Raw genomic sequence first — 15913 nt, 5'->3', positions numbered from 1 at the left:
TTGTGCTAATTTATGCGTAATTAGTATGCAAAATCATAATTTTTCATGTAACTCCCTAAATAAAGCCCCAAATGTTCTATTTTTGGTATAGAAACTCTTTGTGGTGTTCTTAGCAAGTGTACATGAACACAATTGCAATATCAAATCATTTTCTTATGTATTAAATTGTTTTTTTGCAATTTCTTTTGTATTTCTTTATTTTTTAAACTTTTTTTTCATTTTTTTTCAATGAAATTAGTTGTAATCTTCTGAAATTATTAGAAGCATAAAATAAATACATTAGACCAGCAAAGCTGAAAATAATCATACATTTATGATATTTGGTTGAAAACACAATTTGCCTTGACTTTGTACACAAAATCATGTTTTTGAGCAATTTTTGGTCTGACATGCACCTACATAATGTTGCGTAATTTCAGAACCACGTACCTGGTTGACGCAAAGTTGCGCAAGACCTGAAAATAAATAGTCAGAGAGCAGCACGTTCAAAATATTTTGTGCGGCAAAATTATTGCGCTAATCATTTGGGGAGGCCCCCCCCCCCCCCGGCCTCGATAGAGTTAAACTACATAATCAGACACTGGTTTGAATATACCAGAGTTTGGAATATGGGCCTTTACCTATTTTACCTACATGTATGGGGATATCAAATTTGCCACATAAGTGATGTCATTGTCAAATAGGGTAAAATCAACTCATTTATTTCATCCAATATATAAAAATGACTAAAATTTTTATATCTTTTAAAAGTTTGACCAGGATAACATTTTTCTATGAGGAAAAGGTTATTTCTTTAATACCGCCCAAAGGGAAATACACTTAAAGAAATAAATAATATTAACCCAATACCTACTGGAACCGAGTGGTCCATGTACAAAATCTACAGGATTTCATTATTTAGTAGTCAATAGGTTCATTCATGAAAATTATGTAGGGTAAAGCCAATTCCTTTGTTTCATCCAATGAATATTAATAGCTAAAATATTGTGTGTGTTTTTTCAACTCAGGATGATATTTTCTTCCATTATTATTATTATTATTACTATTATTTATGACTTATATTACGCATTTCCTATGAGGTCCAAAGCACTTACAATGAAATTATCAAAAGGAATAATAAAAACTACAAACTACATGTATGAAAGAGATGGATTCTTAATGCCTTAAATTGCTAGTGATGGAGACTGCATAATTTTAAGAGGCAAATCATTCCATTATTGTGAATCTTTCACACTAAAAGGTTTTATACGAAGAGTGTCACTGGCCGACCTGAGTGCTCTCGTTGTTAAATTAAACAGTTACTTAAATACTCTGGAGCCTGTTAATTAATTGCTTCTATAACGAAGATGTTATACACCTTGTAACAACCCCAAGGGAAATAGATACTTATGATCAAAACCTAAGTTTGTGAGAATAATGTACATGTAGGGCATAGGCGGCAGGGGGGGGGGCAGATCCCCAAAAAATTTGAGGTGGGGGGAGGGTCCCCCCAAAATTTTTAGTTGATAACCCCTTTTTTTGGGGGGGGGCTTGTCAATTTTGTTTCCTGCATCCCTCCTAAATTCTGGTGGACCCCCTTAAAATTTCTTTTGTCCCCCCCCCTAAAATTTAGGTTGATTATCTTGGTTTTTTTTTTTTTTTTTTTTTTGCTTGTCAAATTTTTTTACGTGTCCATCACAAAATTTCAGAAAGACCCCCCCCTAATTTTTTTGGCTTCCGCCGCCAATGATGTAGGGTAAGGGCTACTCGTTTTTTCATCTAATAAATATAAATGACTAATATTTCATATTTTTCATAACTCTGACTTAAGATGATATGTTTGTATTAGGAAGATGTTACATACTTGTATATTCATTATTACCATCCAAATGGAATAGGTACTTAAGAGAGAAAATAACTAACTATGACCTGAATAGACTGATCCTCAAGTGTGTGATAATTAATATGGGAGAGATTTCACTTGTCAAAATCTGCTCACAAACATGTCAATATGAGCTTTACCTCCTAGACATTTAAATTTGTATAAAGCCACAATTACTTTTTCTACTTCAAGTACTTTCAAACTTATGATTCTTATTATTTTCCTCTTTCACACAAATTACTTTATTACCAGGAACGAATGCACCTATCCTCTGCTTGTTTCACATTGCTCATAATTTGAGACTGATAAGAATTAATTCAGGTTTTCAAACACTGCCATACATAGAGATGGGGATTAACAAGCCTACATGTAGATAGTCTTTTCCATGAAAACATTTCTTCTTTCTTTCTGATATCATGCAAATTGTGATGAATAGTCGTTTTGATGAAAATTAGTTTTTTCTGCTTTTCTTTTCCTTTGGTTTCTTTCTTTCTTTAATTCTGTCTATCTGTCTTTCTTTCTTTCTTTCTTTGTTTTTCTTTATTTTTCTTTCTTTGTCTTTCTTTCTGTCCATCTGTCGTTCTGTCTTTCTTTCTTTGAAAGAAATGAATGAATGAAAGAATGAATAAATAGCTAACTAACTAAATGAATTAAGAATTAAATAATTTAATTGATTGATTGATTGATTGATTGAATAAAATAAAATGAATGAATAAAAAGAAGTCTTCTTTCTTTGTTTCTTCTTTCCAATGCAGCTATCGACTGTCCAGCCGATAGAGGCTTCTTGTTTGATGAGTGTGGCCCTGCCTGCCCAAGAACCTGTGCAAACAAGGATATCCCACCAGAAATCCTTCACGAGCAGTGCTTACGCCCATGCGTTCCTGGATGTAATTGTCCAGCCAGCAAAGTCCTACACAATAGCAGGTGTATAAGTGAGTCGGACTGCCCTCAGGACTACAATATCAACTCAACTCTTTTAGAGCCACCAAATTAATCAGTCTACCCTAGACGGAACTGTTGAGCCTGTGGATGCACTGACACATCACATGTGGGGGAGAGTTAGCATCCCCAGTTTTCCACGATACAGAGAACGGGAAAAAAAGCCTCAGAATTCAGGAAGAACATAGAAATCAGAGGAAAATACAATTTTTTCAGATGACAGACTACAGGATTAAAGGGCGGAAAATACAGTGATAATTGTGAATATTGAAGCAGAATCCATGAAAAGAAAAACTGTGCATGGTTGACAAGAAAATTCCCTTCAAACCTAATTGCAGGGTTAAGCTTTTTCTGCATGGAAAGTAAAATTCATGATAATAATTGTCATTATTTACAATTGCTTCATCATATGTTTTGTACAAGTCACCGAAGAACAACGAAATGAGATGTTGAGATCTCAGAAGAACACAGCATTTTAGTTTTAAAAAATGGAAAACTGACGTTTAGTGGGAGCTAGAGTGAGTGTCTCCAACGATTGCATGTATATCACCTACATTGTAGATCATCTGCTTCAGACTAATGTAATTGTTAAACAAGCGGCTCCATGGGTTACGCTTCGTAATTCCGAAGGTTCTTTATTCTGAAGGTTCGTAATTCCGAAACACGTAAATCGCCTATACCTCGATATTCGTTAATCCGAAAACGTAAAAGGGTTCGTTAATCTGAACATTTGTGTCGTTATTCCGAAGGTTCATTAATCCAAAAACGAAATAAGGTTCGATGTTCTGAATGTTCGTTAATCTGAAAAGGTTCGTATTTCCGAAGGTTCGTTTATCCGAAAAACGAAATAAGGTTCATTGTTTCGAAGGTTCGTAAGTCCGAAAACGAAATGAGGTTAGTTAATCATTTAGTTTTCGGACTAACGAACCTTCGGAATTACGAACCTCACTTCGTGTTTAGACTAAGGAACCTTCGGAATTATGAACCTCATTTCGTACTCAGACTAACGAACCTTCGGAATTACGAACCTTCGGAAATACGAACCTTCGGAATAACGAACTTTCGGAAATACAAACCTTCGGAATAGCGAACCTTTGGAATAACGAACCTTCGGAATAACGAAGTCAGAATTACGATTGTATGCGTGCTCCATGATGGTAACTTCGTCAGTGTGGCTTTAACATTGGTCATGTCTTCATTTTTGAGATACTGGGTACCAAACTCCAAGTAATATATGCCATTTGCATTGCCTACACAATTATAAATTGTCTTTGATGTTGTTTTAAATGTTTATAAACTCTTTTAGCTATATCCTTTATTTTTATTTGCTGATCGAGATGCAATGTTACTTTCGGTATAATGACAGATATCATGACATGGGCCAGTATTCAATTCGATACTTAGGCCATAAATTTAAGTAATTCACTCAGTATGTTGCTCGAGTATTTAATCATGTTTGGTGTTCAATTGCATTTTTTGGCTAAATACTGAAATCTAAGTCAGCCACCTACCAGGCTTAAGTCTGGCTTGTGTGCAGTTTATGAGCTTGATATGCGCAGTCATACATTTTGCGCACTGATGCACAGTATTTATCACGTCACAAAGGCTCAAACTTTATCACGTCACAAAGATTGTATTTTGCTTAAATTAGCTTGATGGAGTAAATACGTAGATGTGATCTTTTATGCATTTTGCTAAGCTAAGTAAAATACTTACAAAATCAATACTTTCAATTGAATAGCAGCCTTGGTTATCATCATTATTAGAGTAATTAGTGTATTTAATGCTTTTCATTTCAACTTTGATCATAATAGTGACCACTAAAGAGCTAGGCTTTTGTCAAGTCTTCTACCCACTTTGCGTCTTGCCTGCAACAATAACACAATTCTAATGTGTCTTTATTGCTAATTTTAGTAAATCACCCCATATCTAGAGCATTTATTAAACCATGTGCCATTCAAAATCTTGAATTAAAGGAAACCAAAACCCAAGAAGAGAAGCAATCTTATTGGAAAGAGTAGAATGCGAGGAGCAATCTAAAACTTGTTTTATCAAAATCGGTTATAGAATAAGCGAGTTATGGAAGTTTGAAATCTCTGTTGAGCTTTCTATGGGGATCCTCAAATTGGCAAACATGCTACAAAATGGATGATTTTGTGGACAACTCTCCATTTGTTTTGTACACAAATTTTCAGATTTTCCTCATTATCTTTCAAAGTGCATCTTGCTTCCTTCTGAGCACAATTAATGCCATGGGAAAATATGATTCACACCACATAGGTTAAGGTCAGGAGGAGATAATGTGAAATATGTGAAATAAAGGGGGAAATGTGTGTACAAAACAAATGAAGAGTTGTCCACAAAATCAGCCATTTTGAAGCACGTTTGCCAATTTCAGGATCCCCATTGAAAGTACTACAAGACTTTTAAACATCCATTGCTTCTCTTCTTGGGGTTTGGTTTCCTTTAAGCAAAAAAAAAATCTACACTTGCTTTGCTAAGAAACTTACTTTTTTTATTTCGTTCAAGCAGTATTCTACTTCAGAATAAGTCATAATATCGGAAAGGCAAAATACTGTACTGGACAGTATTGTGACACGTTGCCAAATAGAGAACAACTAGCATGTTGCAACAAGAGTGTTACTTAATAATTCTGTGCAGCTCAGGATTACTGCATGAAAAAGCTTTAACCTTCCAGTGATATTTCTGAGTTGATTTGCTTATAATTTTCCTTGAGAGGTGAGTTAAATGTAAGAAAGAATACTTGGCAAAATTAAAGAATTGAATACTAAACTGGCCAAGTAACTTATTTAAGCAAAATCGTAAATGAAATTCAGAAAATAATAGAAAACATAAAGTTCCACAAATCCATACTTCAAATATTTTTAACTTGAAAAAATAAAGAAAATAGGCTAAAACCATGTAATATTACAGTTTTAAGTAGTTTTAGTATAATTCTTAATTGACCATGCAGTGTTCCAACTTCCCCCATACCATGTTCCAACTTACCCTGTATTGGGGTAAGTTGGAACATTTGTGATGGTCTTGTTCAAGGTGGATTTTTCTCAGTAACCATAATAGAGTGTAAAATTTTATGGGATACATTTGAAGCCCTTAGATATATGCTTCAAGCTGATATATTGATTGTTTCTCAAATAAAATCTATTTCGATTTTACAGCCATTTTTGTCAAAAATGTTCCTACTAATCCTGGTCTCCCCTACTCTCGTGCCCTCCCAATGTCTACAAGTAGAGATTATATTTTATATACTATTGGGTATTTGGAAATTATATGTGTCTGTACATGCAATTGGTATCGTTTCTTGTGCTAAATGAGATACTCCCATGTTGACTTTTTTTAACATTATGGAGTGAAAACTTCATTATTCTTCTAATATCTTGACAAATATAAATAATTAACAACAAAATGCTGGTTTACAATAAGAACTTGTTGTCTCCAATGATCTGACATGGTGGTTCGGTGGTAGATTGCCTGGGTTACACTTCGTAATTCCAAAGGCTCTTTATTCCGAAGGTTCGTAATTCCGAACAAGTAAATTGCATATACCTCAATGTTTGTTCATCCGAAAACGTAAAAGGGTTCGTTAATCCGAACATTTGTGGCGTTGTTCCGAAGGTTCGATAAATCTGAAAAGGAAATAAGGTTCCATGTTCCGAAGGTTCTTTAATCCGAAAAACGAAATAAGGTTTGTTGTTCTGACTGTTCGTTAATCCGAAAACAGAATAAGGTTCGTTGTTTTGAAGGTTCATTAGTACGAAAACGAAAAAAGGTTCGTTAATCATTTCGTCTTCGGACTACAAACCTTCGGAATTACGAAACTTGGAATAACGAACCTTCAGAATGTAATATGCGGATTGCCTGCCCCTTGGATGGGAGGTTGTTTGTTTGATCGATCCCTCACCAAGCCAGTTATACATCCAGGATTTTCAAAGGCGGAGGGCATTTGGCACAGGAAAATTTTGACAACCCCCCCCAAAAAAAACTTGACAAGCAATAAATAAAGGAGGGCATGGGCTGAATATGCCCTCCCCTCCCCCCTCCCAATTCGCCACTGCACTTCTTAAAAAACAGTCTCTTGGCTAGGAAACCTCATACAGTTCTCAGAGCATCCAAGGAAGTATTTTTAACATTTTTATTTTGAAAGATGTCCCGTCATCTGAACCAAGATATTTTTCATGTAATCATGGTGCTTGAATAGCAAAATTGAAAATTGTGACCTTAATTTTCAAAATGTAAATAGATAAAGAAAATGAAGTTAGTCTTTTTATACTGTATAATGATTATGATGATAATGATATCAATACATGTACTTTTACATGGAATTATTAAATGCTGTCAACAGTAAGAAATTCACATGATATGTCAGGAATTATTCTTATTGTTCTCTGCATACTCGGTCATTTTTTATAATTCCTTGGGCTACTTTTCACAAACTAATTCCTAAATCTACTGCATTGGATAAACTATAACATTGCAATGAATGGAGATTTTCAGGGGCTCTTCCGTTCATTTCCAGCCCCCCCCCCCTTACTCTTACAAAGAGTTACTTTTGATCTCATCAATCACAACTGTGGACGGCCAGCAGTGTCAACATCTATTATGCATGTTTGTATATTCATGCATCAATTTTTTTCTTGAATATTCACTGTGATTCTCTTTGTTTTCAAAGGACATTGTGCAAATTTCCTGTAGAAAAAATTATGACACTGATGGATTTCCATAGAGTTACAATTGATTGAATCAATTGTAACCGTTTTAAGGCGAGGTCCAGGACTGTCTGAGCATTTCAGGGGCAATATTGCCTCAAGCCCCCACATAAGTTTTCCCTTTGGCATGGCATCATTGCTTTTTTATTTCATAATTCTGAGAGCACTACTACCTATATGTTGACCTGAATTCAACCTGTGAGATACCGGTAACCCTAATTTCATCCTACCATGTACATGTATTTCTCATAATAAATTTTAATTTGATGCACCTGCTTCAATGCACTAATATCCCCAATTACAAAAGGCATGAATAATTTTGCTGTTGACAGATAAAGGATATTTTCTAAATCTAATTGCAAGTTGATAAAAAAAGAAAGGTATAGAAGTAGGATCTTGGGACTTATTTAAAGATAAATTCCAGGTTTGGTAACAATCTCAAAATGACTTTTTACAGAATCCAATATAATGACCACCCAAGTGTCTGTTTGTATGAATAAAAAATATGTGCCAAAGGATTCTGGAAGAAATTGTGTAATTGCTGAGAAATAAGCAAAATAAGCGCGGATTCGATCACTTCCGTCGGGTCTTTATTCCAGCAATAATAATACACTGTCCCACGTGTGCCTATCTGTGTTGGTGATCTTCAGTGTGAACGTTTTTCAGCGTAGATTTCAAGATTTCACAAAGTGCTGTTTATGTAACTGTACCAGATCTAGATCCTCAATGATATTCTGACAATTAAGTCTTGTTTTACAGACTTTCTCATGAAATCGGTGTTTACTGCAACTACTGGCATTTCTCTTTAACAGGTAATTTTAAAGACGGATAACCTAGCTCTATGTAAACCCAAACCCACATGTAGATTATAGCATTTACAATACTCTTAAAGTAAAAAAGCTAATCTGTAATTGACATGTTGTCTTTATCTGATAATGCAATTTATGCACAGTAGATACAGTAAACTTTATTTTCAATTTTGTGTGAGCAGAGCTTGTCATTTTGTATATGTATTATTCATAAGCATTGTATTTATAGATACAGAGTCCTTAATGCTACCCAGGGGCCTGTTGCATAAAAACATTTGCCATACAAAACTCTATCAAATAAACAACATTTGCCAGGGTTTTTCTTTTAATGTAACAGACCTGGAGGGAGTTGTTTAATCCCTGGAACGAGCATTATATCAGTGGGAAAGATTACGATGCATGAGGGTATTACTACTGATGACTGAGATTTGAAATCACCCTCTGGGATTGATAAATGAAAAAAAAGTTGCATATTTCTTTAAAAAGTCTTAAGGAAGCACTTTAAGAAAATCTTTGTAGAATTACATGTACTTTGGAATATTTTAAGGGGAAGTATGATGAAAGTCTGAGGAATGGCATTTAACAACAATGGTATCGTGTTTCATATAAGAGATGGTTTAGGACTTTCTCCTTCTAAATACGATCAATTATTCATGGCATTAATAAGAAAAATTACTATTCAATGTAGTACAATATGCTGTTCCTGAATATCTATTTAAAGGGGCACTTCATCCTGACTAAAACTTGGATGTGGTGAAAGCAGAAAAGTTTAGAGTTATTTGTGAAGATTTGATGGAAATCCACAAACGAATAAGGGAGTAAGAATTTTGAACATTGTACAATTTTTGATGTCATAATGTGAGCAGCTCCGCCTGCATAAGTCTCATATTTTTCATTTTAAAAATGGAAGATGAAAGTACAAATATTTATTTCTTGCAGGAAAAGGTATAAAATGATGTATCTGATGATATATACATGTCCTTATATTTTGATTGAAAACCTTCTTTTTTTGTTTGCTTGTCAAATTTTCCTCAGAGAAATTCCTGGATCAAACCCTGACATATATATATATACAAAACTGACTAGCATTCCATTGTAAAAATAGCAGCAAGAATAATTATAAAAGTATTGGTGAAAGTTTGAGGAAGTTCCATCAAGATTTTGAAAGTGATTACAATTGGACTTATTCGTGACGTCATGTGCAGGTTCCCATGAATCATGAATTATTAAAAAATCAATGAAATGTCATTTTCTGAAAATTTTGGAAATTAGTTTTATTGTACATTAAGTATATCATGAGACAAATTAATTCATACCAGATGCTGAAAGAAGAAATGATGAACATTAAAAAATTGAAATTTTTGCATATTATATTGAATATTAATAAATTGGGCACTGATTGTATATGACGACACAAATCAAAAAGTTAAAATTCTGATAACTTTTCTTAATATTTGATGGAATTTTCTCAAATCTTCACCAATATTTTATGATATTTTTCTAGCATTTTCACAAAAATCTTTTCATCAGGGTGAACTTTCCTTTTAACACAGAAGATTGCTATACCTGAATGATTTTGCCGACGCATGCTGTATGGCAAACCATTTGGTCATTATTGCTATCAGGAATTAATTTCTTGAAAGCTAGAAACTGCACATTTGCTATCAATAATGCACCTTTTTGACATCGAGAAATCTATTTATGGGTAAAAAACTAATGTTGTTGCTAATAAATGGCAATTCTTTCTCTGTTGATAATAAGAATTAAATAATAAACAATTAGCAGCGGGTACTGTGTTGGTATACACTTGCTACATGCTGCTCCACCAGGTGACAGACCTTTTTAGACAAGCCTGAGCTCTCCGTGCCATCCTGGGAAAAATATACAATTCAATCACTACTTTGACATTTATAATGAACATAAAAATTCATTTTTCTCCAAATCTGAGGAATTGGATGAATTTCTTATCAACAATAAATCCAGGGAATTGCATAAATTGTTTTAGCTGTAATATCAGTTAAATCTGGTGCATATAATACTCTGTCATGGAATTGAGGATGGGCATTCTAAGATTTTCTTGGCCAAATTATTAAAAGTTATCTCATGTGATTGCAAAAGAAAATCCTTCTTATTCTCACTGCAAATTAATGTTGACCCCCTTATCACTATTATCTATGAGAGGCTGTGATAATGATAGACGCCATCTAATCTAAGATATTGGGGGATGGGAAATAGGTCAATGTAATTTCTTTAATGAAAGTAAAGCCATGAGAATACACTATTGTAATTTTGACTCTTAATTAAAGGACAAGTCCATCGCTAACAAAATGTTGATGTGAATACCGGTAATAAGAAAACTACCAACAAGCATAGCACTGAAAGTTTGATCAAAATTGGATGTGAAATAAGGAAGTTATGATGTTTTAAAGTTTCGATTCATCTCACAAAACAGTTATATGCACATCCTGGTCAGTATGCAAATGAGGGGAGAAATGACATCACTCACTCCCTATTTCTTTTGTATTTTATTATATGAAATATTCTAATTTTTCCCTCATTCTCCTTGTGAAACATTTTTTTTTTCGTCACGGAACTTGTGGGCCATTATTATATCATTTTATGGTTCAGTCAAGTTGTTCCGTCTGGTCTAATCTAGAAAATCGAGATATTGTACATGTATAATTCAAACAAAACACATAATAAATAGTGTAGGACATCATCGACTCTCTCATTTGCATCACTGAGCTGTGCATATAACCATTTTATAAAAAATAAGCGAAACTTCGAAATGTCATAACTTTCTTATTTTACATCCGATTTTGATGAACTTTTCAGCATTAAGCTTGTTGGAATTTTCTCTCTTGATTCTAACATTTCCTGGGGTGGACTTGACCTATAACTTCTACCCCAATTAACTGTGCACAACCATCCACATGTAGCAAAGGTAACAATGAGCATTTCATGAAACATGAAGTTGTGAATTTCACTGTCTATTTGTTACAAGTTACTGGAATCCTTGCGTTTGATTGGCTTAGAGCAAAATTATTGAAAATTGCAGACAAAATATTTCATGAAATGAATCCAGGTACTGAGTAGTATGAGGGTGGTGTAGACTTGTAATAATAATAATAGGCATTTATATAGCGCCATCTATCTAGAAACATTCTATTCCGAGGCGCGTTTTTTATTATTATCATTACCCCGGCTTTAGCTCGAGCTGCCTCTCAGCGCTCATGCATTCAAGGAATTAATCCTGCCGGGTACCCATTCACCTCACCTGGGTCGAGTGCAGCACAGTGTGGATAAATTTCTTGCTGAAGGAAATTACGCCGTGGCTGGGATTCGAACCCACGACCCTCTTGTACTATTTCACAAATGAATTAACCACCAATCACAATCTCACCCTATCTCATGGTGAACACTTGATAATGCTCAACACGCCAAACTCTATGAATAATAAATAGAATTACTGTAGCGGCACCTTTGCCGTATTATGCTATATGTATTCCTGTTGCATTACATTGTGTCATATTCTTTCAAGTCTTCCATCAATTTCAAGGCTTTAGATTAAGATGGCAATTTCTTGTCTATCCGCCTTGACCTTTTATTCTGTATCTATAGATGGAAAACAAGGGAAAATATGACAAGCATGGTTTCTAGCATAATGATATTTATCCGATCTTTGCACGCATGAAGATTTTCTTTTAGCCATATCTCAAATTGATAAGGAGTTGTAAAAATGTTCTATGTCGGAACGATGCAAGATACATGCATACAAATCATATTATAGAATGCATGTACATGTACAATATAGAAGGGGTGTGTCCAGGTACAATGTGAAAACTGTGGTGTTAAAACTGACACCAATTGGTGTTAACAGAGGACCACACCCTGAGGTGTTAAAATTACACCTTAGAGATTAAACATAACACCAAAGAGTGTAAATGTAACAAGAGGTGTTGTAATAACACCTATAGGTGTCAAACTAACACCACCAATTTAACACCGGTGTAAAATAACTGGTGTGGTCCTCTATGTACACCGGTTAACACCACAGTTTTTTGCTGTGTACATAATTTTTTTTCTCTTGACTTTAAAAATCACACTACTTAGTGATCATAATTTGTGTAACATGTTGAGCATTCATATATCAAGTGACTATTGAAATAGACATACATGTACTATAGGCCCACTGGTGTATGGGGAGGGGGGTTGGGGGAACTGACCCCCAAAAAGCTTTATAATCAAGGAAAAAGGAGAACAAGTTTCAGAAAGGAAAAGGGTGAGAATGATATGTTTATTTGAATATTATGCAAAAATCAATTACAAAGTTTGATTTTCATTTTAAAATGGCAAAAACTATTATTATCTCCCTGAATCTCCCTGAATACTGATTATTTTGACCTGTAAAGTTATTGGCTTATTATGTCACATGTCAGTCTCTTTAAATTGCTGGGTTTTTTTCATTATTAATATACACCAATTAGAATACACCATTTCTTTATACATTAAAGTAATTACACCAAAACCAAATTCTCCTGAATAAATTCTGCCAAATATAGTCTGATTGGATGATTTCGGTGGATTTGAATGTTCCTGAATTTTCTCGTATTCGTAGAGGGAGAACAAAATACTCCCGAAACCACCCAAATGTGTGTATTCGGATGAATTAGCATCCGATTCGGTTCTGGTGTAACCCAGCCTTTATATTACATTTTCTATTACAACATGACATGAAAATACCGAAAGTCAATGTTCGTTAGCATTTGTTATGTTTTCAACCGAGCTTAATGCAGAATTTCTCTGATTTGGTGCTTAAAATATACGATGATATTATACCAGTATTTTTACAATATGCTGCATTTAACAATTTCAAGTGGTGCTTTCTTTCATTTCCTTCTAATCAAACAAGATTTCAAGAGAGGCGTCATTTCACGTCATGCGTTTGTATAATGAGATAGATTAGCTGTCTTTTTTTAGCATATGAATGGTTCATTTTGTTTTCATTTCAGCCCAGCCACACACAAAAAACCTAACAACTTTGCCAAAACATGAACATGAGCAATGTTCATCTTTTTGTAGGCCACGTCATAAGACCAACTGTTAGGGTTGAATTTATCATATAATATATTTTAGAGTTGACACGTCTGTTATCTTTTCTCTTAGTTTGTTTTACTTCATTTAAATACATAGAGTCTTTAAGAAGAAGGCTGAAAAACCTATGGAAGTGTGTAAATTGTGAGAATTCAATGAATTTCATGAATGGTGTCCCCACTTTAATGAGCAATTTTTGTCTCGCCTGCATAGCAGAGCGAGACTGAAGGTGCCGCTTTTCCGACGGCGGCGGCGTCAACATCAAATCTTAACCTAAGGTTAAGTTTTTGAAATGACATCATAACTTAGAGAAAGTATATGGACCTTGTTCATGAAACTTGGACATGGTGTTAATCAAGTATTACTAAACATCCTGCCTGAGTTTCAGGTCACATGACCAAGGTCAAAGGTCATTTAGGGTCAATGAACTTAGACCATGTTGGGAGAATTATTTTCATAATCTTAACCAAAGGTTAAGTTTTTTTAAATGACATAACTTAGAAAGTATATGGACCTAGTTCATGAAACTTGGGCATAAGGTTAATCAAGTATTAGTAAACATCCTGCTCGAGTTTCAGGTCACATGACCCAGGTCAAAGGTCATTTATGGTAAATGCACTTTTGTCAGGTTGGGGGTATTTGTTGAATTACTATCATAACTTTAAAAAAAATGTATGGATCTAGTTCATAAAACCTGGACATTAGGTCAATCAAGTACAACTGAATATCATGTGCGAGTTAAGGTCAATGAACTGTTTTGGGATATATGTTAAATTACAATCCTAACTCTGAAAGTTTATGGATCTAGTTCATAAAACTTGGACATGAGAGTAATCAAGTATCACTGAACATCCCCGTGAGTTTCAGGTCACAAAACCAAGGTCAAAGGTCAGTTAAGGTCAATAAACTTAGGCCATGTTGGGGGTAATTGTTGAATTGCCATCATAACTTTGGCAGTTTATGGATAGAGTGAATGAAATGTGGACATGTGTGTAGTTGAAAAGTCTAAAGTCACCGTTCAAATGTCGTTTATGGTCAATGAACGTGGTACTATGTCATTATATGAATGGAGTTTTTGTTAATGATTATTTTATAGCAGTTTTCAAAGTTAGCACTGCTGCTATATTAAATCGCGTAATGCAGGCGAGACTGCCAGAGGCGTTCCACTTGTCTTATACAAATACATGTATTTTTGGAATTCAGTAATAGGCTGAAAATTAGATGCAGACCAGGGATTTACAACTATTTGAGACATACATGTATACTGCTTAATATAGTGTTGTAATCAATACATCACTGGCAGGTCCATGGGAGGGGGGCACAGCCGACTCGTCCCCCCCCCCCCGGGAAATTCCTAATCTGCCCCTGCAGAGCGTAATCATGTTGTGGAAATAGTGATACGAATAGATGTTACAAATTGATGCAAACCTAAGAAATATGTTCAGCCAGATACATGTAATTTCTTTTCTTTTTTTTCTTCAGATGTACCATGCTTTGTTATCATTGGTCTTGATTGCATTGCAGAGAATATGGTAAAGTTAGACTTTTATAGCATTAGTGAATTTATTTTATATAATTATAGTGTATGTGACCTTTATACTTTTTGCTAGATTGCACTTTCTTGTTATAAAGTGAACCATATCAGCTTGTCACTACACTGTTAGAAAATTTATCCTTAAACTAAAAGAAGTTCCTGCAGCAGAGTCTCGAGAACACCTGTAATCTTACCAGATTGCGTAATCTTACAGCAAATTGGTATTTGGTGTGTGTAATCTTACAAATTTCCTTAAATAAAACACTCTTTTCCCCTTTTTCTAACAGACCTGTTCTGTTAAATTGCCGAAAAATTCCTGTTTCATGAATTTAAAGAATGATTCTGGTATTGCTTTCTGCAAAATCTTCTTTTATTTTTCTGTAAAATCAGGTTTTTTTTAACAGTGTAGGTGGTTATATGAGCTTATACAGCAATTCAACTAGTGGTAATAGTGGCAATATTGCTTTCCAGAGTATTTTTGTCAGTTTATTCACTTGTTTATATAATTATTTGTTGAAATAATGCATATAAATGCCTCCGGGTGTGGGTGTTTATTTCTTTGCATTTGTCATTTGTGATGAATTGAAGTCCATTTCTTTGAGGTGATAATGGACTTATGCTCCATATAATTGTCTTAGCACTTGATTTATTTTTCCTTCTTCTCTCTCTTTTTCTTTGAATCTCGTACGTCAGATGATCAATTTTCTCACTGTTTATGTTTTTGTCCAGAGATTTGAAATAAAGATGGTGAGATATTAAAGCAAGTTCGATTTAGAATCATAAAAACTGAAATGATGGTGGCCTATGATATGCAATTTTCATGCCTGGATATTAAAGTACTGAATATTTCATCAAATTTGGGTGTGAAATAAGATTGTTTGTTTTTTCTTTTGAATTTGCTTGTCTGCAGAACACATTTATATGCACAAGATATACAGTATGCAAATGT

At 34.3% G+C, this 15913-nt stretch overlaps 1 protein-coding gene across 1 annotated transcript in view; it reads left to right on the top strand.

Moving 5' to 3' along the window:
- LOC121406165 (kielin/chordin-like protein) overlaps window positions 1-3468 on the top strand; it is a 54230-nt gene extending 50762 nt beyond the window's left edge. Inside the window, exon 24 of the mRNA XM_041597184.1 lies at window positions 2617-3468. Within this exon, the coding sequence (XP_041453118.1) occupies window positions 2617-2855 (239 nt within the window). The 3' untranslated portion in view covers window positions 2856-3468. The remainder of the gene's footprint in view (window positions 1-2616) is intronic.
- Window positions 3469-15913: the final 12445 nt, after the last annotated feature.

The sequence above is a fragment of the Lytechinus variegatus genome, chromosome 19 (genome assembly GCF_018143015.1).
Source record: "Lytechinus variegatus isolate NC3 chromosome 19, Lvar_3.0, whole genome shotgun sequence".
Lineage (NCBI taxonomy): Eukaryota > Metazoa > Echinodermata > Echinoidea > Temnopleuroida > Toxopneustidae > Lytechinus > Lytechinus variegatus.
Note: the sequence above shows the minus strand (reverse complement) of the source record. Positions and strands in the feature narration are given on the sequence as shown.